Raw genomic sequence first — 27,818 nt, forward strand, 5'->3', positions numbered from 1 at the left:
GGTTATCTTGAGAAAGCTATCTCATCAGGTGTTGTCTGCTTCAATTCTAGAAAATTTTTACTTTCAGGCCCCCAGATGATGTGCAGGTCCAGTCAGGGTTTGGTGCTTTCTTTTAGTGTATCACGTGAATCCACAAGTCTATTGCCTGGAGTTCAGTGGCACAGGGGTTGGTTAGCAGTACCAGATAGGGGATCTTTCCAGCAAGGTTGGAGAAAGTCTTTCTGGAGGTCTTTTCCAAAGATTTTAGATAAAATCTCCAGGGTGTAAGGTGTGATGCTGAACGTCTTTGTCTCCCAAGAGCACACTGTAAAAAAGATTGCTCTAACAAAACATGGTTATTTTTAATAGAAGCAATTAGGCCTTTGCAATATTGCAGTATCTCTCTTATCAGTGAGTCAGAAGGGGCAGGAGCCAAGTTCATTGGGTATTCTATGACTGTTTCAAAGTATGAGAGTTTATGAGTTCCAAAAGGGATGGATCTAAAATTTAGAAGGACCTATGGCAATGCTTTTGGCCAAGGTGTTTTTAGGGACTCTACAAATTTGCCGTTTGAGTCTTAATAATATCATTAGTGCATTTGACTAAACTAGAGGGTTAACAGTGGTACACATGGTGAAAGCGTTGTAAAACTGGCCCAACAGTGCACAGTTGTCAAAGTACTGACTAGTAAGATGAGTTCCTTGATCACTATGAAGTTCAAGAGGAGTTACCCAGGTAGGGATAATCTTTTTCAAAGGGACTTCAGCCACAGAAGAGGCAGTAGCCTGTCTGCAAGAGATGCCTTCAGCCCAGTGTGAAAACAGGCAGACCAGGACTAAAACATATTTATATTCATGAGACAGAGGAAGTTGTATGAAATGCTTTTTCCAGACCTCAAATGGTTATTAGGCAGTTTGAAATGTCCGGGAGCAGTGCAAACAGGCTTCTCTGGGTTATATTTCAGACGCGTGGGATAAGTGAAGTAGGAACTTCTTGCAGTCTTCTTAATGTTTCTTCACCAGTCTTGATTCATGAATGCTATCATTATGTCAGTAGACCAATGGTTTAATGTATGTACAGTGGTTAGGATTGGGAATTCTAGAATCACTGCTAGGACTGAGTTGTTATTTGGTCCAAACCAGAGCTTTCTCTTTTTGTCAAACCAAGAATTGTTGAACTTCCAGTCTTGTTTTTCCTTCTCTGAGGCCAATTGTGTTCGGCTTCTCTAACCAGTTTTTCTAAGTTATAATTTGGGGAAATATCTCTTTGGACCATGCCAGAGGTTTGGCTGTTGTTGGTTCCTTTAAGGACAGCATTCCTTGTGGAAATGTCAACAAGGTGATTTCTTTTAGCTTCCAGAAAGTCAACTTTAGAATCTTAATAATAGCTAAAGCAGCAGACGAAAGTATTGCATCTAGCAATTCCTGAATATAAGGGCCATTTTAAATTTTATTTCCACTACAAGTAAGGAAGCCATACTGCTTCCACAACATTCCAAAAGTATGAATTACTCTGAAAGCACATCTACTATCAGTGGCACTTTTGTCCTTGGCTGAAGTACAAGCCTGTGTAAGAGCACATAATTCAGCCTGTTACGCCAAAGTAGCCATAAGTAAAGATGCTGCTTCAACAACATTAAAAGGAGTTGTAATAGCATGTCCAGCACAATATTTGTCATTGTCACTTTTTAAATAGAAACCATCAGTGAACCATGAGAAGTCAGTGTTACCCAAAGCATTTTCCTGCAGATCATCTCAAGGAGTCGCGAGGTGATCTATCAGCGTTAAGCAGTCATGAGGGACTTCATCAGTGACAGAGGGGAGAAGAGTAGCAGGGTTACCGTCACTCTGTAAAAGAGTGATGTGAGGAGCAGTTAACAAAAAGACTTCAGAGGAGGTGAGGCAGCTGACTGAGAATTGTTGAATATGATGAGAATTCAGGTGAGCTTTTACTGCATGAGGTACAAAAATGGTTAAAGGGGATCCCATAATAGTTTTCTTGGTGGCTTTCACCAAACGGGCAGTGGCAGTAATGAATTTTTCTCCTGTTTTGGGAGAAAGAAATTCTGGCATGATACTTCCCTAAGAAGTCTTAGCTAAAAATGGATAGGGGTGGAGGAACTAAGGAGAAAAGAGTATGTATTTCTCAAAGGGTCTAAACAAAAGGGTATAGGTTCAAAGACAGGAACCTCTTGTGGTTCAGTAGAGATCCCTGATATTTGAACTGTTCAGTACTCCGAGGCAGGGGCTGCTTTATAGTAGCAGAGTTGAGCACCGGGTGTGTTGGCTTTGGTGTCAGTTAGGACTGGAGGAGATTCAGCCCCAATCTGGAGAAACATTTCCCTACGATGGTTAAGAGGGAGGATTGGGAAGGTCCCCTGGAGTTCCTCAGAGCCACTTCCTTGAGGACTGGGAGAGCAATGGAAAAACTGGTTAGAGGCCTCAAGGTGCCGGAAGTGCTCGAATTTATAACAGTCTCTTTTCCAGTGTCCCGGCTGTTTTGCAAAGATAGCAGAAACTTAGGAGGGTTTTGATTTCATTTAGGGACCTTCATTTGCTGGAGTTGAAGATTAAGAATTTTGTTGGTCTTCCTTTTAGGTGACTGCTCTAGAGTGCGAGAGAGCTGGTTTACCAGATTACCTAAATCTGAAGTGGACATAGTTTCCCATTCCATCCTGGTCCTTTTTACCAGAAGGGAAAGGCCCCGGTTCAGCCTATTGATAAACATAAAATTAGAGGCTCCCCAGGTGGGATCAACATTTGAAGGAAGACCTGAATTTTCCTTAACAATCTGGAGTTAATTATAATAGTCATGACCAGATTCATCAGATTTGCGTGCCAGCTTGAATTTTGTCCCAGTCAACAGGCTTTGGAAAAGTCCTAGGAATTGCTTGATGAAGTTGTCTAGCAGTTGCCTGAGCCTGATCACATAACTTAGCGGGCTGGTCTCTAGCTTTAATTCTAGAGACCTTTCAGGATTTTCCCAATTAGCAGCTTTCATCCAATGCTGGGCCTAGCCTTCACCAGCAAGCATATGAGCTAGCAGATATGAATCAGAGAAACCAGGTTGATAAGTTTTGTTTTGTGTATCCCTTAACTACTTATTGTGGATATAGATGATTTGACTACTTTTGTCTTTTAATTTTCCTACTAGCTTTATAAGTGGTTGATCTCCTCTCTTTATCGTATATTTGCCTTTACCAATGAGGTTTTTCCCTCTCATAATTTTCATATTTCTAATTGCGGCCTTTTCTTTTCTGCCTTTAACATTTCTTTTAAAGCCTGTTTTGTGCCACTGAACACTTTTAGCTTTTACTTGTCGGTAAGACTCTTGATCTCCCCTTCAACTATGAATGATAGTCTTGCTGGGTATTCTTGGTTTTTTCCTTTCATCATTTTAAACATATCATGCCACTCCCTTCTGGCCTGCAGAGTTTGTGCTGAAAAGTCAGCTCATAGTCTTACGGGAATTCCCTTGTATATAACTAGTTGTTTTTCCTTTGCTGTTTTTAATATTCTCTCTTTATCTTCAATTTTTGTCATTTTAATTACAATGTGCCTTGGTATGTTCCTCTTTGCATTAATCCTGTATGGGACTCTCTGTGCTTCCTTTCCCAGGTTAGGGGACTTTTCAGCTATTATGTCTTCAAATATGTTCTCTGCCCCTTTCTCTCTTTATTTTTCTGGGGCCACCAGCACATTTGATGTTGTCCCAGAGGTCTCTTAAACTGTCCTTATTTTTAAAAAGTCTTTTTTCTTTTTTGCTTGGGTGATATCCCCTCCTCTGTCTTCTAGTTCACTGATCTGTTCCTCTGTATCATACAATCTACTGTTGATGCCCTCCAGTGTATTTTTTATTTCAGTTATTGTATTCTTCAGCTCTGTTTGGTTCTTCTTTATATTTTCTAACTCTTTGTCAAAATTCTCATTGTGTTCATCTATTCTTCTTCTAAGTTCTTTGAGCATCTTTATGATTATTACCTTGAACTCTTTATTGGGTAGATTGCTTACCTCCAGTTCACTTAGTTCTTCTGGTGTTTTATCTTGTTCTTTCATTTGGAACATATTCCTTTGTCACCTCATTTTGCCTAATTTCCTATTTTTATTTCTATGTATTTGGTATGTTGGTTGTGTTTCCTGATCTTGGCAAAGTGGCCTTATGTAGGAGACATCCTATGGGACCCAGCAGCACATTCCTCTTTGTTCAGCAGAGCTACCTGCTCTAGGGGGCCCTCTGTGTGGGTTTTGTGGGCCCTTCTGTTGTGGCGAGCTGACTACTGCTAGCCTACTTGTAGGCATGGCTGGCCCCTGGCCTGGTTGGTTGATAGGCTCTGCCTAATGTGGAGGCTGCTGGCTGCTGGTGGGCAGGGTGAGGTCCTGGCATAACTGGCTACACAGGGCCTGGGATTTGTGGTCCTGGTGCTGGCCCATTGGTGGGCAGGACTGGTTCACAGGGCACCTTGCTGCAGAGCTTCAGAGGTTCTGGGGCTAGTGCTGGACCACTGGTGGGCAGAGCTGGGTCCCAGGGGAGGGGGTGGCAGGTTGCAGGGGCAGGAGTCTCGGAGCTAGTGTCAGCCTGCTGGTGAGTGGTCTGGGTCTTGACCAGTGCTGGGTGTGGCTGGGCCCAAGGGATCCCAGAGCTGGTACCCACCCACTGGTGAGTGAGGCTGGGTCCTGGGGCTAGTGCCAGCCCACTGATGGATTGGGCCAGTCCCGACAGCTGGCTGCAAGGTCCTGGGGGCCTGGGGCTAGTGCTGGCCCACTGGTGGGTATAGCAGGGTCCTGGGCCCTCTGGTGGCTGGGGCCAGTTCCAGGGCATCTTGGGGCTCAGGTGTCCTATGGCAACAGCCCTGCTAGTAGGTGGGACTGTGTCCCTGCACCACTATGTGCTAGGACTGGGGTGTCCCAGGACTGGTGGTTACTGGTTGGTGGGCAGGGCCAGGTCTTGGTGCTAATAAGCTAGAGGGTGAATTCCAAAATGGCACTTGCCAATAGCAGTGCCCTTGTGGTAGAATGAGCTCCCCAAAATGGTTGTTGCCAGCGTTGGTGTCCCCAGGGTGAGCCCCAGTTGCCCCCTTCCTCTCTGGTAGGCTCTCTAAGATCAGCAGGTGGGTATGACACAGGCTCCTTTCAAATTACTGCTGCTGCCTTTGGTCTCAGAACATGTGTTGTGTGTGCCCTTTAAGAGTGGAGTCTGTATTTCCCACAGCTCTTTGGGTCTCCTGAAAGTAAGCTCTGTTAATGTTTGGAAGCATCAAATTACCAATTGAAATAGGTGTTGCATTCAGTTTGGGAAATTTTAGAGCTGTGTAAGTTTGAGGATTTCAAAAGTTTCCTATAATCATCATTGATATTCTGAATTGCCTTTGGTTAGGTAGGTGTCAGGTAGGTCACCGATTCTCATAGTTTATCATTGTCTCAAATTGAATATATTATACTCAATGAGGTTACAAATTTATATACTTCTGTTGATACAACTAAAGTCTTAAGCATACAACCCTAACGATGTTTGAATTTAAAAGTCATTGGTTTCTTCAGTGTAGAATATTTTTAAAGTATTTTAATCCCATAAATGACTAATTTCTAATCTTTTAAAAAATTATTTTAATTTTATTTATTATACAAATGATAACATTTCTATGCAAGATTTGCCTATAAAACACTAATTTCTAATCTTTTGGGGTGAGATAATTTGCTTATCAGTTTAGTGGTGATTTTTTAGCATTAATTTTTGACGATTACAGTTTCTGGTCAAACATACCGATTTTGGGGTGGTGGTGGTTTGCATTCTCTTTGGAGTCTATCCTTTAGTCATTCTTCTCACTACCCCGCGTAGCATCTGATGTGTAGTCAGCATGAATTATAAGTATTTGTTAGGTACACGAAGGAGGAAAGACTGAATTTGAGAAATAAAAGCTTAATCTCAGAGCTAGAAGGTGATATATCAGTGGAACACTTTCTTCAAAGTGTCACTAATAGCTTAGGGTTTAATGTTTTTTACTTTGTAGCTATATAATTGTGGACCACTTAATTCTGTACAAAATTTGCTTAATAGTAAGCACACATTTCTCAGGGTTGTGAGAATTAAATGCACAATGAGTTTTATAAGTTGTAAGCAACAAGCAAATGTTAGTTTGTAATATGTCATTAGCATTCTAAAAAATGAGAGAGCTCTGTGAGTTGGATGACCTGTCAAGGCTTCAAGAGAAAGGGGGATTTGATACAGGTTTTGTAAGATACGGGTAAGTCGAGTGAACAGAGAAGAAGTAGAATTAGTCAACAACTAGAGGCTGGAGTGTACAGAAAGTCTTAGTGGAGTAGAATAGGGATAGGGAAGGGGTTGGGGAGAAAGGTTGGGAGGCAGATGAACTAGAAAGTAATATTCTGCAAATCAAGCCACTGAAAATAATTCTCAGTTTAAAAATTGAGGCCAGATAGTAGAAGACCTTTCAGACAAAGACATCACATGGAAACTATACACCAGTATCCTTTATGAATATAGATGCAAGAATCCTCAACAAAATACTAGCAAACAGAAATCAGCAACTTAAAGGATTATATACCATGAACAAGTGGGATTTATCCCAGGAATGGAAGGTTAGTTTAATATCCAAAAAATCAGTCAATGTAATATTCCATATGGATAGAATAAAGGACAAAACCACACCATCATCTCCATAGACATGGAAAAAAGCATTTGACAAAATCAAACACCACACAGAAACATACAGAAATATTATTCCTAATTCCCAAAAAGTGGAAACAATCAAAATAGACATCAAATGATGAGTTGATAAGCAAAATGTGGGTGTATCCATAGCCATACAGTGGAATATTATTCAGTCACAGAAAAGAAGGAAGTACCAATAGAGGCTGACATGGGTGAACCTTAAAAACATGCTAAATGAAAGAAGCCAGTCACAAAAGGCCACATGTCGTGTGATCCTATTTCTATGAAGTGTCAAGGATAGGCAGATCTATAGACAGAAAGTAGATTAGTAGTTTCCAGGGGCAGGAAAAAGGGGAGAATGGGGAATGACTACTAATAGATATGAAATGTTCTGGAATTAGATACTAGTAATCATTGAGATGATTGCACAATTGTCTGAATATACTAAAATTGAATTTTAAAGTTCAAAAGGTAGATTTTATGGTATATGAATTATATCTCAATAAAGCTGTTAAAAATGGATGTTTTTAAAGAAGTATATAAGGCTTAAAATTGTGGATATTAATAGCCAACATCGATTGAGCACTTACTGTATGCCAGGTACCTGCTAAGTGCTTTGCATATATCATCTCACTACATCTTTACAGTAGCTCTAGGAGATACACAGTTGAGCAAGTGTGGCTAGGAGAGGTTAAATTACCTGCCCGTAGTCACGTGCTAGTAAGTTGTGGGTCTGAGAATCATACCCAGAGCTTATACTTCAAATGACAGTGCTAATGCTGCTAAGGGGCTGTACTCGGTACCATGGAAGGAGGGAGCCATTAAAATCAGGAATGACATATCAAAGGGGATACTTAGGAAGGATAATATCAGTGGAACATATTCTGTTCAAAGCATCGTCAAGCGTATGTAATTCTGAAAGGTCATAGACACTATTCTAGCTCAACTTTTTTTCCTTTTTTCTAAAATTTACTTTAAAATCGCACCTTTGGCCTCTTGAAATCTTATTCGATACATTATAGGGCTTCCAGTGGATGATCTCTGGCATAGAACTTACAGTCTTAAACCTAAGTTGTCTTGTCCACTCCGCAAATATTTATTGAGCACTTACTAAATATCAGGTACAATGTTAGACCTTAGAGAAATTGTGCAATTCAGTCTAACCCAGTGATAGTCTGCGAATATGTAACTAGTATAGTGTGGTGTGTATGGGAGCATGGAGAAAGAGAAGAATAATTCTGCACCATTTCTCTTAATACTTCCTTATTGAAGATGCCTTCTAAGACCAAGGCTAGAACTAAAATTCTTTTGCTCAACATGGTTTTCAAATGTATCTATATCTGTGCATTAAGGAGAAATATAATTTATTCAAGATGCTTAAATTCAAACGAAAAGCTATTTCATTCAAAGGTAACACCATTTAAGAAAAAGATAATTCTACATCTTAATTCCACAGTTGTTAATACTCACAACTGTGGAAAATATAGGTCTATCTTCCTTTTCTCTTTGGAGAAAATGAAATTATGGTGGTATGGTATGGGAGCCAAAGTACGAAAAGGACTTGTGGGAAAGGAACCCCAACTGTGGGGACCCCTGTGAGTAATGTATTGCTTGATATTGGCGAAGAATCATCAAACACTGGTATCATTCAATTCTCAGAATCATTTCCCATGCCTGATAGTCCAGCACTTTCAAAAGGCTTGATACATATTTTGTTGGAATGTAAAATGGGATGTTAGGTTTCACTGTTGCCTCTCAATAGCAAATGCAGTTTTTGTTTTTTGCATTTTATTCAGCTCTGCTTTTAACAGGCATTTTAACTCCAGAGCTGTAGATTTTATACTAATTCAGTATATCCTTAAAATCTCTTCTAAAGTGAAAAGCCTAATAGAGATGGGGGAAAAAATAGCCCTATGAATCTAAATCACAACAGATGGGACTTGTTGAGGAGTTAGTGGGTGTCTGATTTCCTCGTGCCCTGAACACTTGGTAGAGTGATCTAGTGCTGGACACCAGATGTTCAGTCAGTGACTGCTAAACACATAATTCCAGTGTTCTGGTGGAAGTATTTTTATTTTAAGGGACACAAAAGTGTGCAAAAGCTAGGAAGAATATTAGGTTTTCCCATATACCCATTTTCCATAAATCATCTTTCTAATGCTCAGATTATATTACTCTCACCTACATTCAGGCCAAGTTAATTTCCATCTACAAAACTATCCAGTGGTATATGATAAGCAAAGGTAATAACTGAGCTGAAGGGTTAATAATCAATCTGATCCATCTCACGATCAACAAAGACCTCCTCACAGAATTTTATATTAGGGAGTTTAGAGCTTTAATGTAGTTCACCTTGAGTTTATTTCTTTCAGTCCTTTATTTAGAGTCTCTTAAAGAAAAATAAAGTACTCCTCGTGGCTTTGCTAAAATGAAGCTTGAAAGAATGCTGCATCACACTACCTCTAAAAAAACTAGAGGAAAGTATTTTTTCAGTAAGAAATGCCAAACATAGTCTTCAAATCATACTAAAAGCAATCAAGATTAAACATCAGATCTATATGAGAAAACTAGACATAATTTAAACCTCTCTCATGGTAGTGTGCATTTGTTCACGGTACATGTTAATATGTAATCTTTCCCACCCTCAGATTCCGTCTGTAGATAAGGGATGACTGTGCCTGACTCATCGAGTGTGAGGAGGGAGTAAGCTAGTGTATCTAAAGTATTCAGCACAGGGCCTGGCCCTTAGCAAAATGTCAATAAATAGTAGCTGTTACTGTTTTCTATTTATTGTTAAATGAAATTTGTATAACAATGTAGTCTTGGGAAAATATGGTGTAATATAGAAGGGGGCTGGGTTCAACCAAGCTTGGATCAAATCCCAGCTCTCTTTGGCATATTATTTAGTCTTTCTGATCTCTCATTTCTTCATCTATTAAGAGGGGTTATGAAGAACTGCTTATTACATGTTTACTTGTGGATTAATGGAGATAGTGTATTTGAAAGTTCCAGTCCTATTGCTGTCACATTGTAAGAATTCAGTGAATATTAGTTGAATCTGATTGATTCTAGTTGAATCTATTTGCAAAGGATATGTCTGTCGAAAACTAATTCCTGCTTTCCTCTAGAAATTTTACTTTCTTTTTGTTTTATGACTTTTATAAATATTTTACAAATATTTTTGTCTTCTAATAAATGTTTATTTTTGTTTTGTTTTGCTGTTCTATTTCACTTTTTTGGAAGATTGCCTGGGTGCTTGCTTGAATAAACTGATTTTTAATTATTTTTTTTTTGCTGCATTGGGTCTTCATTGTTGTGCATGGGCTTTCTCTGGTTGTGGTGAGTGGGGCTACTCTTCCTTGCGGTGCATGGGCTTCTCATTGTGGTGGCCTCTCGTTGCGGAGCATGGGCTCTAGACGCAAGGGCTTCAGTAGTTGCGGCACGTGGGCTCAGTAGTTGCGGCACGTGGGCCCTAGGGCACGTGGGCTTCAGTAGTTGCAGCACACGGGCTCAGTAGCTGTGGCTCGTGGGCTCTAGAGCACAGGCTCAGTAGTGTGGCTCATGGGCTGAGTTGCTCCGCGGCATGTGGGATCTTCCAGGACCAGGGCTCGAACCCGTGTCCCCTGCATTGGCAGGTGGATTCTTAACCACTGCGCTGCCAGGGAAGTCCCCACAGTTCTGTGACTTTGCACATGTCATTTCTTCTGACAAAAATGACCACCCTTCCCTTGTCCACCCGATGAGATCTTAGCTCAACGATTTTGTTCTATCTGTGCAGATAACTGAGAACTGGTCAATTTCTATAATGAGTATGATGCTTTATTCTTATTTAGATTGATGATCTCAAATTTTACCACCCTTTTACTTCCAATAATTTCTTTTATTGGCTTCTAATCTGTTCTTTGTTTTCACCACCTTTTGCTTTCCCTTAAGTTTAGTTTTTTTTCCTCTTCACTTGTTCTCTTTCCCTTTCAGGCTTTAATTATTTTAAAATTTAATTAACGTATTCTAATGCATTTAACTTTAATTAAAACCATTAAATCATATTTTAAATAGTCATGTGGATTCAATATCATTTCCCCACCAATAATTCACAAAGGTCAACAAAAAGAAGTGTGGCATAATTACTCTAATAAAGTAACATTTTTATTGCTTAATATATCTTTATTAACAGCTTTATTGAGGTATAATTGATATACAATAAATTTCACATAAAGTGTACAGTTTGGTAAGTTTTGACATATGTACCCACCTGTGAAACCATCACCACAGTTCACATAGTACATACATCCATCAGCCTCAAACGTTTCCTACTGCCCCTTTGTAATCTCGCTTGCGACTTTCGCTCTGCTCCTCCCCCCATTCCCATTCCCATTCCCAGGCACTGATCTGCTTTATGCCACTGTAGGTCATTTGCATTTTCTAGAATTTTATGTAAATAGAAACATACAGTATGTACTCTTTTGTCTGACTGTTTTTACTCAGCACAATTATTTTCAGATCCATGCACATTTATCAAAAATTAATTCCTTTTTATTGCTGAGTAGTGTTCGATTTTATGGATACATCACAATTTGTTCATCTGCCTGTTGATGGACATTTAGGTTGTTTCCAGTTTGGAACTACTATACATAAAAGCTCCTGTGAACATTTTATGTGCCAGTCCTTTTGTGTGTGTGTGTGTGTGTGTGTGTGTGTGTGTGTGCGCGCGCGCGCGCACGCGCGCGCATGTAGGTGGATAGTTAGATAGATTGATTGATTCTTTTTTTCTCTTGGGTAAATGCCTAGCAGTGGAATGGCTGGATCTTATTAGGTTCAGAAACTACTAAATTGTTTTCCAAGGTGGGTGTATCATCTTACCAGCAATGTATTAGACTTCTAGCTCCTTCACATCCTCAGCAGCATTTGGTATGGTCAGTCTTTATAATTTTAGCCATTCTAATAGGGGTATAGTGCTATCTCACTGTTGCTTTATATAACACAGGAAATTCTTTATCTTCACAGGAAGAATATTAACAACTAAATATGTTATCTTCAACAATGCAGATATCCAATGGGGGAGCTGAGAGAGAAGGGAGAGTTGGGGAAAGAGAATAAGATGGAAGGTGGCCCCATGAAGTATTTTGCTGTTAGGAACATTCACACAGTGAGATAGCTTATGGCAGTGTGCATAGAGCAAGTTTCACCTAAAGTTTTCTGGTGGAGTCTATTGATATTTCTCTCTCTAGAGGGGTTTACATTCACTAGGAGGGAAACAAATCCTGTGGCATCTTGAGTATCTCCAAGTTTCTTCTCTAGGATGATATCATTGACAGATAATAGAGGACCAGAGGGAGAAGTATTTGACTAGACTACAAAAGCCACCTTATAATTATATTAATGGTGGCAGGTGGAGAACTTTCACAGGCAAATCTAATGATCATGTAATCACCAAACCCCTTTACAGCTTGTAGTTTTTTTACTTCTTTATTTGTCTACCCTCTCTTAATTTTGTAGGCTACTTGGGAAACCATATAGGTTCTTCCAGAGGGTGCATGTCACTTAAATATGGATTTGAATGTGGCTCCAGTAATGATTATCCTAGTAGAGGGGACCTGTTTATACATCACAAAATGTCTGGAACAGTCAGCAACAAGAAGCTTATTTGAGGTGGCTGCTTTCCATTTTACTTTAGCAAAAGGTATTTAAAAAGAAAACAAAGTTACTCAAAGATAGGATTAATTTCTCCTTATGCAGCTAAATACATAAGCAATGAATGTAAATATTTGATAAGTGAATATAAATGGCCTCTTACAAGCACAGAGTAAATAAACAACCTCAATAAAGTACAGGAAAACAGTTTGCATTTTGCTTGGTATGATGTTTTCTTTATTCAGTTAAATTAACAAACCATGATTTCATCATTAGTCAACAAGATAGTAGAGGGACCATCAAAGCAAACTACAGGAGAGTCCGGATTGATCTGTGCCAAACAAATGTTTGTAGCTAACAGCTGTATTATCACTGATTCTAATTTACACAGCCAGGGTTCTCCTTTCATTTCCTAAGTGAGATGAATGTCATCTTACATGATACAGACACCCTCTCTGCTGCTTGAGTAATGAATCAGGTCAGCTCTCCCCTCTGGGTAGCCTCACCCCTCTTTGTAGGTGGGGAGAAGTGGCCTGCTAGAGTTTTTTTGTTATTTTTTAAAAAACAACTTATAAACCTCTTTCTAAGGTTGTATGAGTCCATTAGTAAACTATCCAGCATTTGAATGAAAAATACCAGTTTGTTGTGTCAAAACCTTTGGATGTACAGGTTTTAAATTATGTGCTTTCTTCCTTTTCTTGTTTAATACTTAAATAAAACCTTGAGTGCTGAAGAATAGGAAACAGTATGCTGTAGTCTTTGCCTGCTAGCTGAGATTCTTTGATTCATTCTGCAGTAGATTTATCTCCTCAGAGCTCAGGCTGAGAATGAACCGATCCTAAGAAGCCCATCCGTTTAGTCCACCTGGTTAGTGGGACATGTAGTACCTTTGACTTGAGGATTCCAGGCTTCTTCCCATCAAAGCAGAACCCCTCCCCCAAAATCAAAATCTTGATTTTTTAAATTTATTTGAGATTAAAAAGGAGAGTCTTATGTAACAGAAGGAGGGCTAAGGGTACAGGGCAGTCGCTCTGGAATATGTGTTAGCTGTGGATGGTGTGTTTAGCCATCAGAATTCTGCTCATAGCAGAGGGTATATAACCCCAGGAGAACATCTGGAGAAGAGGAGCAGTCCTGGCTCTGCCACTCAGTGGGTGCCTGTCAGCAAGTAATTTCTTGATCTGAGTCATGCTTTTTTTTCAACTCTAAAATGGGGTAATAATTCTTACCTCACAGGATCACCATGAGGATTAAATAATGTTTGTGAGAACAAGCAGCACAAAATAGGTGCTCAATAAATGATAATGTTCGACAATTGGAAAACAGAACCAACAATGAAAGGTTAGAGACAGTATGAGAGAAACGCCCTTAAGGATTCTTTAATGCCACGGTTCTTAACCCTAGCAGCACATTAAACTACCCATGCCCACGGGCTCCACTGCAGACGAAGATGATCAGAATCTCTGGGGGCAGAGCCCAGACAAAGAAAACGATTTTAAGTGCTCCGGGAGCTCCAACGTGCAGTCATGTCAGAACCATGAAGCCATCCCCTCCATTAAAGATGTGGAAATTTCAGCCAAAGATAAGTAAGAAGAGGAAAGCTCAAAATCATTCTGCCAGTGGTGTCAAGGCAAAAGCCTTGGACATAGGCATTCCGTGTTCTAATCGCTCACCTCTGTTTCCTTGAAGACTTCATAGTCTCTGATTTCCAGAGACTTCAAGAGCAGCTGTCCTGTTCTGGCCCATTGGCTCATCAAATGTTGCTGACAGTCTGTGTGTGTGTGTGTGCGCGTGCATGTGCATGCACAGGAGTCCCTCTGCTGATGGTCAGTCTGGTAGGGAAGACAGCTATTAAGCAAGAGCAGTATGAGAGTTATGTGGGATCAGAAAAGTGGGAAAACCAAACCCGATAGCCAGGGTGGATCTAGAAAGCTAGCTTCTCAGAGGAAGTGGCAAAGGTAGGGCTGAAAAATGAGTAAGCAAGGAGAGGAAAGACATTTCAGGCAGAGGAAACAGCTAATACAGAGACACGGTCATATTCCAGGAAGGGCAAGTGGTTTCATGTGCTGTAGTGATGAGTGTGTGCTGGTGAGGATGGTGGTGGAGGAGAGGGGCTGGAAGCATAGTCAGAGGCTGCATTGTTTTTCACAATCTGAATTTCACAAAGTTTTGAAATTGCTATTATCCCTTAAATTAAAGGAACTGCTTAGATGCCTTGGTCCTGTGACTTTCTGGTGCAGATCTGAACAGACTGATTTGGTCTGTTATTTCTGGATATTTCAGAAAGACAAGAAATGTCCAATTATACATATTTTGGGCGTTTCTACTTCTATCATAGAACCAGTAGCACAATGAAAATCAAGAAAGGAGAGGAGGAAAGAAGCACAGAGTCAATCTGTTTGGGGTTTAAGAAAGGAAAATATATTGGAAAAAGCATTCATCTTCAACCTGTTTACTGAGATCTCTACTAGAGAGTTTTCCATCTTTTAAAAAAGGTGGCATATCTCTGAGAAGGAATCCACCCCAATATGTATACTTAACTAATCAAGAAAAAGAAATATCTCTGAGAAGAAGCCCATCCTAGAAATATGGGTAATTAACTAATGAATAAAAAGAAAAATTTTACCAGACTTTAGAAACTCTGTTCGGGGAGCAACAGCCTTGAATAAAGAGGGCACGGAAAGCCTTCCATGGTCTTTTTGTCCTGTATAACAAATTATTTTCCATGCAAAGCTCCAGATTGCATTTCCTACCCTGCTGCATCGCTGTGAGCGTGATGCTGGTACATTGTGGCTCTTCCGGGGATACTCCTGATATCGGTCGTGAAGACTACTCAGGATGAGGTTGGGAGTCAGCGTTGATTTGTGCCAACATTCCTGCTGAGAATTAGCCCAGTTCCACTCTGTGTGGGCGAGCCCCTGGTTCCTGCCCTTGCCTGTTGGAGGTACACAGATACAGCTGAGGGACTCTGCAGGGAGCGCCAAGTTAAGACACCCCATGGTAGGAACGTTATCACTTACTCTTTCATAATGAGCTCTTTGTGGGAAACCTAAAACGATCAGGTTTATCTACCATTCAGTGCAGCTGTGGTGCCTCTATGAAAAGCGAGGTCTGCTTAGTAAGACAAGAAGAATCCAGAAGAATTGGATTCTTCTGGACAGACTCTCAGAATGAGCAGGGGCCCTGAGTCTTTTTTAACTCTTCCAACTAACTGGGGTACTAAGGGCCAGAGTAACTGCTTGGTTTGTGTCTTCGTTCATCAGTTGGAGAAACTGAGGCCCAAGGAGGTGAAGTGGCTTCCCCAAATCAAAGGTTAGTTAGAGGCCAAGCCAGAACTTATAGTAACTAGGTCTTCTCACTCCTGTGGGCCGAACTGTCGTCCATAAACCTGGTTATGATTATAATTAGCTAGGTTGTCAGAGATAGGACAGGATGTATAATAAGAGTATATTGTGAAATCTTTTCTGATTTGAAAAAAAAGATAATGATGAACTTGGTCAAAATTTGTTCTCTGTGCTTTATTCTATTTAATCTGTGTTCACATACAAGATTTAATTTCTCAAACTGTGTATTTCTCTGTTTTATCTCACAGGTTGCCTATTTATCAGAATAGGGCTTGGTGTTACGAAGTCCACCCCTGTTGACTTGAACCACTCAGAAGACCTGTGCATCCTGGCAGCCTCATTTATCTCACCTCATGCTCCCACCTTGTAGTCGTGTATAAACATGACTGGCGTAGCACATACCTATCCCCGCGGAACTTACTACTTTTCCATCTAAGATGGGTCACTTAATCCCAGGCCTTTCTTTGATGTCTGTACTTCATTCTTTCCTGGACTTTCCTACCCCATAGATTTTAACTTTGGAAACCTTTGCATGGGATTTGTACAAGTAATATTCTAGGTTGGTTTGCACAGGACCTATCATGTTTTGTAAGAGTTGGCTCTCACATTAGCTCTTTATTTTTAAACATTACTCTTTCCTGTTAAGAGTTCCCTGCTTTGGAGTTGCATCTGTTCTTCCTATTGTCTCTTTCCCCCTTACGGTAATAAGAGTGAGGAGTGCCTCCCTTCAGGGTCACTTAACCTCGTTCCACTCACAGGGAGAATTCATGAGTAGTAACATGTTCTCCAAAGGGAGTCTGACCTGCAAACTGGGCGTGTTATGTATGGGGAGGCAGATGATGACCCCCAATCACATAATCAGTGAAGATTTTTACACCTAGCCCACTTCTGTGGGTGAGGCCCAGAGGAGCCTGACTCTGGGTTATAACAAAATGCTGCACAGCCATAATTTCACTGTTCAGATCTAATATTAAATCAGGTCCAGATTTTTCTGTACTTATTGAACACCTGTTAGGTTTACATGGGAATCCTCTTAGCTGGGAGCTCCTCGTGGATGAGGAACTGTGCCTAGCATTGCACTTGGCACATAGTAGGAGAACCAGGGATAAGTGTTGAATGAAGGGGATTGGTGAACAACTGGGGCTTTTCAGAGTATCCTGTCCTGAGGCCACTCCAGATGGAAGTGGTTCTCCTGTAGCGTAACACATCCAGTTCTTTCTTGAGGTTGGGCTGCAACTTGACCTTCTTCCAAAGATGAAAAGGAAAATCATTATTCATCTGAGATTTGCCTTTCGGTGTTTAGCACGAATTTGGTTTCTAAGGAAAAAATGGCAAAGCATTCATGCAGGAAAAACTATTCTTTAGGTATTCTTCTCTGATGACCATAGACTGAGCAAGACTTTTGTATGGTTACTGTAGCCATGAAAATACTAATCATTGGACAACATTCCTAATGCAACAGATATCAACCCATAGAGCACTTTGATGAATGTCAGGGAGCAGAGCTAACAGAAATGCAATGCTAGTGAGTCGGCACTCTCTTTACCAACTCCACACGTTTATTCAGCATCTTCCTATGTGTAAAATCCGTGACTTCTCCTTGCTTTTGTTTGTTTTTCAAATGTCAGTCTGAAGGCAGAATATACCTTTTGTAACTGATGAACTGTGATCATTATTTGTGTCTATAAAAAGTGATATTCCTCCTCACTTTTAAATTAATTTGGAGTTTCAGGGATAAGGTTTTGGTGGTATGTGCCATGCATTAGGTGCTCAGTAAATATAGAAGGGAAGGCCGAGTGCTGGGAGGAGGTTACGGGAAGGAGAGGAAGTGATCCACACTTGGGCCCTGGAGTCAACCTGCACAGAGTCCAGCCGACTCTGTGTGTAACTGCCAGGTAACCTGGTAACATCCATTGACTTCTAACCTGAGTTTAATATTCTTTAAAATGAGATAATACCTACTTCGTAGGGTTTTTGAGAGGCTTAAATGCATGAATACATGTAAATGTCTGATATAAACCAACTCAATAAATGCTAGTTTTTTAAATATAATTAATAATAATGTTCATGACGTCCAGTGATTATCTTCTTTGAGAAAGCACTTGTCTCTTTATCTTCCTGGACTTTGAAATGACTCCCCTTCAGTTGATATGGATTCCTCAGGGCAGAGAGAGACAAGCACAGTAGAATTGCTCAGAACAGGCAGCTGCAGGCGACAGCCTCCTCAGGGACGCCCCATGGTGCTATTGCCCTGCTGCCCTCGTGTGGGTTCCCCTCTGCTAGGGTCTCAGGCTTCAGTCCTAATCTCACCTGACTGCTGTTCTCTTGCCAGGATGGAGGGCCAGATTCTCCTTTCCTTTGTGTATCCATACTTTCCTCTTGCAGGAGAGCATGTTTGCCTGAGAACGGGGCCTTTATTCGCCCATCTTCCTAGGGGGTTTACCTTGAGGTCGAAGAGAGACAAGCCGGCCCGGTGGGGAAGGGCCATCTGGCTGTGGGCTGATGTCTGCCCATTAATCCTTAGGGCCAGACGTTGGTGTTTCTTAAACCTTTGATGAGTAACAGTGTTCTGCATCTAAGAGACTCTAATTTTACCTCTTTCAGAGACATCACTATTTTTTCACCAAAATTAGATTTCCTCAGAATGAGAGTATATTTTCTAAAAATGTTTTGGCACGAGGTAGAGTGACAATAAAAACATGTAAAGCATTTAGCCCTGCTAATGAGCAATACTGGAGACTGGTGGCAAGTCAGAGGGCTTCGTCGGGGTTTTCCTGAGGTAATTGACACGCACAGAGAGTGGAGGGGCCCTGGGAGGAGACCTGCTTTGGAAGGTTCTGCCCACTACAGCCACCTCCATTTCTCTGCGCCCAGCGTGGAAGAAGGGGCCCTGGCCTCTCATACCTGCGCGCGGCTAACTGGTGCAGGCGCTTACTGCGTGCCAGTCTGGGTTCTGAGGGCCGTCGACCCTAAATCACTTCATCCTCAGGACACCTAAGTTCTGAGGTGGATACTGTTTCTAGCTCCATTTACAGAGGAGGGGATGGAGGCTCAGAGAAGATAAAAAATTTCCCAAGGTCAAACAGTCGTTAAGTGATATAATCAATAAAAAAAAAAAAAAACCCAGGCTCCAGAGCCTTTTCTCTTAACCACTGCTCTACTACACTGCTTGAGGAGTTACCCGTCCTTCCTGAGGATCGCACGCAGGGACCAGAGGGGTCCAGCATATATTTAGCATTTCTCTTCCCCAGCTTTTTAAAATACTTTATTTTCAGTAGGATTCCAGGCATAAGTAGCAGTCTTCATCTCAACAAGGGCAAACTGCCTATAAGAGCTATAGGGTGGCCCAGCACTTTCCGTAGAGTGACCTCTGCCCTCCAGTAGGGCAGCACCCTGTCACAGGCCAGGTGCCCTGGAAGGGGTTTCTGAGATGGAGTTTGCCATGCAGGTTATTTATTAGGGATCCCAGCCAAAGGGCAGTTGACACAACGGGAAGTTGAGCTGCAGTGCAGGCCTGATGGCCTCAGCCAAGCACCTGGCTGTGGTGGAGCAGACGTGGTCTCTCAGAGCTGCCTGGTGGTACCACCGCCACCATCAGGCGGTGGATGTGGGACACCTGAAGGAGGGCATCCCCTTGGGCAAGGAAGCTCTTTTCAGCTGAGGTGACTCTGAAGGAGCTGACAGCATTCCTTGTCACTGAGGCAGTGCGTTCTTCCTTGAAAGGGGGCTCTAGGCGCTGCATCCGTGTTTCCATCTTGACGCTTTCAATTTTATTAGTGAGTCTACACAATGGGAAATACTTTCTTCAAACTCAGCCTCTATTTGCTTGGATTCTAGATAAATAGGCATTGCACAAATAAAGACAGATCCTCAGCTTTCTGGAATCCTTTTACTATAGCCTTAGGCAGAAGCAAAGGTATCACATCAATATATATATTTGGACCATGTGATTAAAGTCATACCTGGCATTTTTGGAGGCACTTAAAGAGTTTGTTTTACGCTCATCATGTCTTTCAAGTGGAGCCAGTTGGCTTTTTTCTGGAGGCCAGAGTCCAAAGCTAAAAGCCGCAATGCAGTGATGGAAAATCTCTAGTTACATTTTGCTTGCTAGTTGTCTTTTAGAGAAATCTTTCAGTGATTAAGATTCCAGGTTTAACTCCCTTTTCCTTGCTCCTTCCATCATGATACTAAAGCAGTCTTCCAGCTCCCTTCAGAACAGACATTAACCTGCATCCCAACTGACTTATTTCTCGTCCGCGCAAGTTGACCACAGATTCGTTCCTGTGTATCCGGTGGGTGCTTTGCCCTGCAGGATCCATTACTGCTGTGTCCCACTGTTGCCCGCAGCTGGCTCTGGCCACTGACGGTCTCAACTGCAAGGTGCGCAAAACCTTTCTCCATTTCCCTTCTTTCAGGTTGGGAAGCTTATCCAAGAAGCAGCTGGAAGAAGTAATTTGAAACGAGTAACTCTGGAACTTGGAGGGAAGAGTCCCAATATTATTTTTGCAGATGCTGATCGTAAGTCAACCACAGATCTTTTACATGCCCTGGCCTACTGGCCTGCGGTGCTCACTTTTATTATCTCCACTTTCAACAGGACACTAAGAAAAAGGTCTTTGAAGCTAAGTGGCATTCAAGGAGAAAAATCTAGACCCTTCCTTTTAAGGACAGAATAGTATTGGTAAAGACCACTTATCAGTTGACAATCAGATAGAGTTTGTTTTCTAGACATAATAAGCCATTTTGACTCTGTGTTGTTGTAAAATAGGGTAGAAGAGGTGAAGGCCTGGTTGGTATCGCATAGTGGAAAGAGCAGCGGTCTAAGCCTCTGAACACTGGAAATGTAACCTCTGCCTAGATTCGAGAAACCTGAAACGTCTCATGTTTGCCTGGTGGCTTTGTAGATCATTAAAAATTTTTAGTTCACTAGCTCTACCAACGTTGTCCCAAACCCACACCCCCTTCTCTGTTTAGCCATCCCCACCCCTTTCTGTTGCCCCCATGGCTTTTAGTCAGGATGACAACACACTATGGTCAGTTCTGTATGAATAGACCTAAATTGGAGGTGATTACACCTTGGCGGTAGGACTATACAGAGGCCTAGAGCTATAACCTAGAAACCCCATGTCTCCAGGCAGGATGCTCTCTAGTCCACTCTGCACGGGTGTGCTCCTCATGTTTGGAAAAACTTGCCAGGGAATGAAATTACAAAACCTCTTTCAGTCATCCTTTTTCTTCTTCACATCCTGCCAGGCAGCACTGCTTCCTCAATTTCACTACTAGAGAGATCAGAGAACAGAAAGCAGATTGCCTGAATTTCAGCCCCAGCTTGGAATTTGCAAGTTCAGCTTCAGCTTTATACTAGTTGTCAAGAGGATCAGAATTCTGTACCTAAATTCCTATTAAGGTGTAGGCACTCCACTGACAGTACATTGATTCATTCAGTCAGTGAGTCATTTAGCAACTAGCAGACACCAGATTTATTAATACTATATTGAGTATTACTTAGTATCTCTTATTTTCACATGAGATGAAAACGAGTTACCATATGCTACTATACAATTCCATGTAAATATAGAGGAAATTGAGTGTCTTCAAAGATGATCATTGCTGTCACAGTTTAATTTGCCAAAATACTAATTTAAAGTATAGCTGCAAGGCCCTATAGATTAGGGATTGCAAATTGGCAGTCTATAGGCCAAATGCAAGGTATGGCTATGTTTACTTCTAAGTATTACACAAAATATTGATTTCCGTTTTTTCTTAAAACTGGAAATCTGGCAACCCTGGGCTATGTTTATGCATAGCAACAGCCAAATGTAGTACTTTCCTTCTGAGTCTCTGTCACATTGCTTTACTATTATCTACACAGCCCCTTTGGTTATTGGGGTTTGAGACTCCTGTTATAGATAACGTGGTCTAATCCCTCTTTTTACAGAAGAAAGGTTTTCCAAGAAGTGAAGACGTCCAAGTTAACACAGCCAATAACGTCAGGGTCTGGTTAGAACCAGAACCAAGTTGTGTTCTCAATCCAGTGCTTTTCACTGGGCTGCTCACAGTTCTGCTCTGTGGTGAGCATGACATTACACTTGGGGCTTTGGGGAGGGAAGAGGGTCGGTCCCTTAGGCCCCTCGGCAGGCAAAGCAGTGTTGAGAGCATGGCTATTTCCTCTTGTAGTGGACTATGCCGTGGAGCAGGCTCACCAGGGTGTGTTCTTCAACCAAGGCCAGTGCTGCACTGCAGGATCTCGCATCTTTGTGGAGGAGCCCATCTATGAAGAGTTTGTGAGAAGAAGCGTGGAGCGGGCTAAGAGGCGCATAGTGGGCAGCCCCTTTGACCCCACCACCGAGCAGGGACCCCAGGTAGAGAAATCACAGACATGCCCGTTCTTTTTTTATTTTTTAAACATCTTTATTGGAGTATCATTGCTTTACAATGGTGTGTTAGTTTCTGCTGTATAACAAAGTGAATCGGCTATACATATACATATGTCCCCATATCTCCTCCCTCTTGTCTCTCCCTCCCTCCCACCTTCCCTATCCCACCCCTCTAGGTGGTCACAAAGCACTGAGCTGATCTCCCTGTGCTATGCGGCTGCTTCCCACTAGCTATCTACCTTACGTTTGGTAGCGTATATATGTCCGTGCCACTCTCTCACTTCGTCCCAGCTTACCCTTCCCCCTCCCCGTGTCCTCAAGTCCATTCTCTACGTCTGCGACTTTATTCCTGTCCTGCCCCTAGGTTCTTCAGAACCTTTTTTTTTTTTTTTTTTTTAGATTCCATATATATGTGTTAGCATACGGTATTTGTTTTTCTCTTTCTGACTTACTTCACTCTGTATGATGGACTCTAGGTCCATCCACCTCACTACAAATAACTCAATTTCGTTTCTTTTTATGTCTGAGTAATATTCCATTGTGTATATGTGCCACATCTTCTTTATCCATTCATCTGTCGATGGACACTTAGGTTGCTTCCATGTCCTGGACATGCCCTTTCTTTACTTAATCTCTTATGAACACAGAAACCAGACACTCTGGTGGAACCCGACAAAGCATCATCTTCCTTCTTCTGCTGACTCCTTACTCTTCTTCCTCATCTGTCTTCATGGCTGGAAATGTAGCCAGTGAGGCATTGCTTGCTTACATCTTGTGCTTCTCTTTCTGTTTCTAAATTTTATCCTTGAAAAGCCAAGAGATTAGGATTGCCTTAAGGATATCTTGAACTTTGGGGGTAGGTTGGAGTCTCCCAGCTCCAAAAAAGGACCCAGGCATGGCAAGATGGATCTTGACTAGAACCCAGTCCCAGTCCTTAACTGCTGGAGTCAAGACATCCCCACAAGTGCCACAGTCAAGGAGGGCAGGTATCTCTCATTCCCAGAAACCCATTTATACTTTTACCAGCTGCCAAGGATTGTCTCCACCAACCTGACCTATTCTGGGATGACCACATGCAGTTTGTAATTGTGTAGGGAATGGAGAGCTGTCTGCTCTCTCTTCTGCCATATGGTTCTCTCTTACTCTGAATGCTTCATGCACTGTGGTGGATGAGGAGGGCCACAAAGGTCCCTGCTGGCTGCACTCTTGAGCTCTGCAGGTTCTCCATGGTCATCAAGGTATATTTCCAGTTAGAACTCTGGTTTTGAACTGAGAATTTTTAAAGGAATACGTAGACCAGATCTCATCAGGATCACTAGAGCATGGGTTTTCCTGTTAAGAAGCAATATCTCCTTAGTTTTGGGACCATTTGAGAGAAGACTGAAGTTGTAACAGCAATTCAAACTCAGGTGAATGTAGGTTTCTTTTTTATTTACCATAATAATTGAGTGATAAGTCTATAACTTGGGGGCTTGCGGGGGGCGAGAATGACCTTATTTTATGGACTAGGACGCTAGCTCTCACTCTTTAAACTTAATCCTTTCCTCTGATGGTATAACAGTAGTTCCATAAAAATATACCCCAATATTCATTTGTTTATAAGGTTAATTTTTACTTATGTAAACAGTGAATAATCAATTAGCCAGTATCTCCATCATTTAGAAATATTGCTTAAATCTTGAACTGGTACTTATGACTTGTCAGTATCATCAGAGCAGTGCATTCACTGGAATTCTTGATGTATTAGGTTGAACCATACAAAATTACCCTTTTTCATAGGTCCAAAATGGTTAATTAACAGCAGTTCCATATGATTTGACTAGGTATAATGAAGCTTTGGCCAAAAATCACAAATGAGAGAGATTCTTGAGCACATGCTTATTTCCATTTTCATAGAAGATTTTACTTGGAGTCATCAGGCACTTTCTTCTGTAGATTGATAAGAAACAGTACAACAGGATCCTGGAACTCATCCAGAGTGGTGTGGCCGAAGGCGCCAAGCTGGAGTGTGGAGGCAAAGGGCTGGGCCGAAAGGGGTTTTTCATCGAGCCCACGGTGTTTTCCAACGTCACTGACGACATGCGGATCGCCAAGGAGGAGGTATCACATAGATTTTAACAGCAGCCACATCTTCCTTGGGATGGTTTCCAGGGCATTTCTAGTAGACAATATTAGAGGTTTAGTTCTTTGTATTTTATATACATTGTACAGTAGCAATAAACATGGCTATGAAAATCCCCAGTTTCAAGAAAGAAGTTAGACAAAGAGGCAAGCAAGCTAGACAGAGGCCCGGTGATGTGCTTTATGATCTCAATTGTTATTAGCCAACAGAACCATCATAAAAGCCAATCAATGGTCTCAGTGATACATTGTCAACAGTTCAGTTCCCCCAAATATGGGTCATTAGGCTGTTAATCAGGAAATAGAAAGCACCCAAGCATCCTCACGCTTCTGCAGGAGAGGACCAGTTGCAGATCAGCCACCTCTCCAGAGCGGTAGTTCTCAGTTCTGGAGCAGTGCCTGGGGGATCATGGAGAACACAGCTTTAGAACACACTGTGGAATCAAGTGTTGCCAGGCAGGGTGGGGGAGCGGAGGAGTTAAACTCTAAGGGTAGACTTATGTAATCTTATTCTGGGAAAGTTTGGGATATTTTTACAGTTATGTTCTGCTAAACTTAAACATCATTTAAATGATGAAGGCAGAATAAACTTGCCTTGAAACATAGAAAACAGGTGAAAGGATGGCGAAGCAACCATGTTGGGTCAACCTATTTTATTGCAGATCTTTGGCCCCGTTCAGGAAATTTTGAGGTTTAAGACTATGGATGAAGTTATTGAAAGAGCCAATAACTCAGACTTTGGACTTGTAGCAGCTGTCTTTACTAATGACATCAACAAGGCCCTCACGGTGTCTTCTGCAATGCAAGCTGGGACTGTTTGGTAAGACCAGAGTCAGTCTCGTTCTGGCCATAACACATTCCACGAGGGTGGGAGGGGGCTTGTAATTCTCCAGAGCCTGCGTGAAATAAAAGCATATGCTCTGGAAGGATGGGGGAGACCGAAGACTTCACCCTGAGAAGGGATACTTCCTATTGGCTAGATCAGGAAGTCAAAGTAAATCTTATAAATTATAAAATTTTCATGTGGGGAAAAAGGAATTAAAAAATAGAACTTATAAAAGAAATATCATGCCAGTGGGATTGTTTCTGTGTAAGCAGAATACACACCAACAGTACCATGTTTTCTTCTTTCAGGATCAATTGTTACAATGCCTTAAATGCCCAGAGTCCCTTTGGGGGATTCAAGATGTCTGGAAATGGGAGAGAAATGTAAGTGTCCAAAGTTGCTGGTGCCTGAAGAGAAACAGGGTTGCGAATAGCAGCATAGAGGGGCACTCACAGCATCAGTGAATTCTCTTGCTCTCATCCATTCACTAAACAAACACTTGGTTGAAAACATAAATGTATAAGCAAAGCACACATTACAAAGATGAATAAAACACAATAATACCCTTACCTTAAGTGGGAATGGAGAAAAATTCATGTACCAATAATTCCATGTAATAGGTGCTATTATGCAAGTATGTCAAGTATCTTGTTAAGTACAGAGGAAAAATCAATCAATTTTGCCTGATGAGGTCACAGAAGACTTCACAGAGGAAATAACACTTCAGTTTCTTAGGAGCAGGCATTCCAGGTAGAGGGAATAGCAAGAACAAAGGCATGAAGGCATAGCAAATACAGACTAGTCCAGACACAAAACAGAGTTTGGCATGTTTACAACAGACGTCACCAACTGCCCACCCAGGGACAAATCTGGCTTAGAGAAATGTTTTGGGCTTTTTTTCCTTATAACATTTAAAAACCTTTACCTGACATTCAAAATGGGGAGACTTTCCATAAAAATCTAGATTTCTTGCTTATTTTCATTCCCCCAAAGCAAAATTGCTGCAGCTGTGAGCTCTGCAGTTTTCCCTATTCCCCATCATGCCTGCTTCTGGGAACTGAATATTGGCTGTGTTAGTTTTACACATAGCCAATTCACTCACTGTCACCTGCTCAGTGCCTATAGGATCTTTGAGTCTGGGGCTGCAGAGCCTAGGGCACAGGATGCATGGAGGAGACTTGCTGAAGATACAAGTGGAGAGGTTGCTTTAAACCCAATCTCAAAGGGTTTTTAAAGGGCATACTGTGGGAGCTGAGGGGATACCAACGTTCTTATGGCCAACATTCTTGGTGTATAGAGGATGTTTTGGCAGAGATCACAGGAAGATGACCCTTTACAAGGATTTTGCAATAACAATAATAGGTATTAATTAAATGCCTGCTCTGCATATGGCTTTATTCTACCTTCTTACTTGCTTTTCACAGTGATTCTATGGGATAGATACATTTATCTTTATCTTACAGATGGTTCAGATGAGGAACTAAGGGTTGGAGTGGTTAAGTAGCTTGCCCAAGTCTCACAGCCAGTAAGTGGCAGATCTGAGCTTTGAACCTAAATTTTAGTGGCTTAGTTTCCGTGATGTCTGGCCAAGGAAGCATGGGAACCAGGTATAAGGACTCTTCCGGGTCAGAATCAGAGCTGGGCTGCCCTCTTGTGATGCTGAGGACCTGAAAAATGGGACTGTGGCAGAGGAAAACTAGAGTGATTGCATTTGCAACTTCACATATGAATGGATTTTTAGAATTGCTTTCGGAGAATGAATGGTAGCTAGGGTCTTCCTGAGCTGACATCTCCCCTCATCCCCAAAAACTTTCATTTTCCCTCATTTGGAAAGGAGATAGATCCATGCTAGATCCACGTTTTCTAAATCCTGTGACTCATAAGAGGAAACATCTTCCATGCCTGTTCCCTCGGGCATTACTGAATGCATACTTTTTTGAACAAATGCTTAGTTCGCAATCAATCTGCTAAAAAGTATTGAGCACATACATAGTTTGTGCAAAGCATGATGCTTGGTCTGTAGGGAAAGGTGCAGCTCATTAAATTACTTAAAATTTTGTTGGATAAATGAAATATACAACATTGAAAGAATCAAAAGAATTCCAGAAAAGCCTGTGGAGTGGTAGAGGAATGCAGGGGTGATAGAGATCATTGTGAGCTGGAGAAGTCCAGGAAACCATTAGGTGTGATCTTTTATAGGGATTTGAATTGGCCTTTAAAGGAGAGGAACATTTGAGTAGATGAGGAGAGAGGAATAGTTTTTCATGGTTGGTGGGCAAAACAGGATAGCAGTGGGGGAAGAGTTAGCAGAGGCATTGTGGGAGAAATAAGTATGGTGTTTGGGGGGAAGTGCAGTGAACCCATGACTAGCACAGGGGATTTACATCTTCAGATACTATAGCTGGTAATCTCTAGTCCCGAGCCATTAAACCATGAAGTAGATATAGCTTTGAGGCTAAGAGCAGAGTTTCTAGAATCACACTGCACAGATATGTACCCTGGCTCTACTGCTTAACACCTGTGCAGCCTTGGACAAGCTATTTAATCTCACCGAGCCTCAGTTTCCTCATCTATAAAATGGGAATAATTATAGATAGTACTTAACCCTGCAGAGTTGCTGTTAGGATTAAATGTTAGAATCATGTACGCCAAACATCCAGCAAGGTATCTGGCAAACCTTCAGAAAATGTGAGCTACTATCATCATTATTGATCAAGTAGATGACTGTTATGTAGGCAGTCCTTCTTTTTCTTAATAAATGTATTAAGAAAGGGAGAAACTGCTCTTGCTTGAACCTTTGCTTCTGGCCTTCAGTACCTCCCACTTGCTTTATAGCCAGAACCCATACCCAGTCTGGACCCTATTGGCTAA

At 41.6% G+C, this 27,818-nt stretch overlaps 1 protein-coding gene across 1 annotated transcript in view; it reads left to right on the top strand.

Moving 5' to 3' along the window:
• The window catches only part of ALDH1A2 (aldehyde dehydrogenase 1 family member A2), a 95,771-nt gene that overhangs the window by 61,968 nt on the left and 5,985 nt on the right, over positions 1–27,818 (top strand). Inside the window, exons 8-12 of the mRNA XM_022579608.2 lie at positions 20,039–20,141; positions 21,801–21,985; positions 23,936–24,100; positions 24,784–24,941; positions 25,256–25,330. Of these exons, the coding sequence (XP_022435316.1) occupies positions 20,039–20,141; positions 21,801–21,985; positions 23,936–24,100; positions 24,784–24,941; positions 25,256–25,330 (686 nt within the window). The remainder of the gene's footprint in view (positions 1–20,038; positions 20,142–21,800; positions 21,986–23,935; positions 24,101–24,783; positions 24,942–25,255; positions 25,331–27,818) is intronic.

The sequence above is a fragment of the Delphinapterus leucas genome, chromosome 2 (assembly GCF_059928025.1).
Source record: "Delphinapterus leucas isolate spDelLeu-1000000601 "Yukka" chromosome 2, BTC_Dleu_Yukka2, whole genome shotgun sequence".
Classification (NCBI taxonomy): Eukaryota; Metazoa; Chordata; class Mammalia; order Artiodactyla; family Monodontidae; genus Delphinapterus; species Delphinapterus leucas.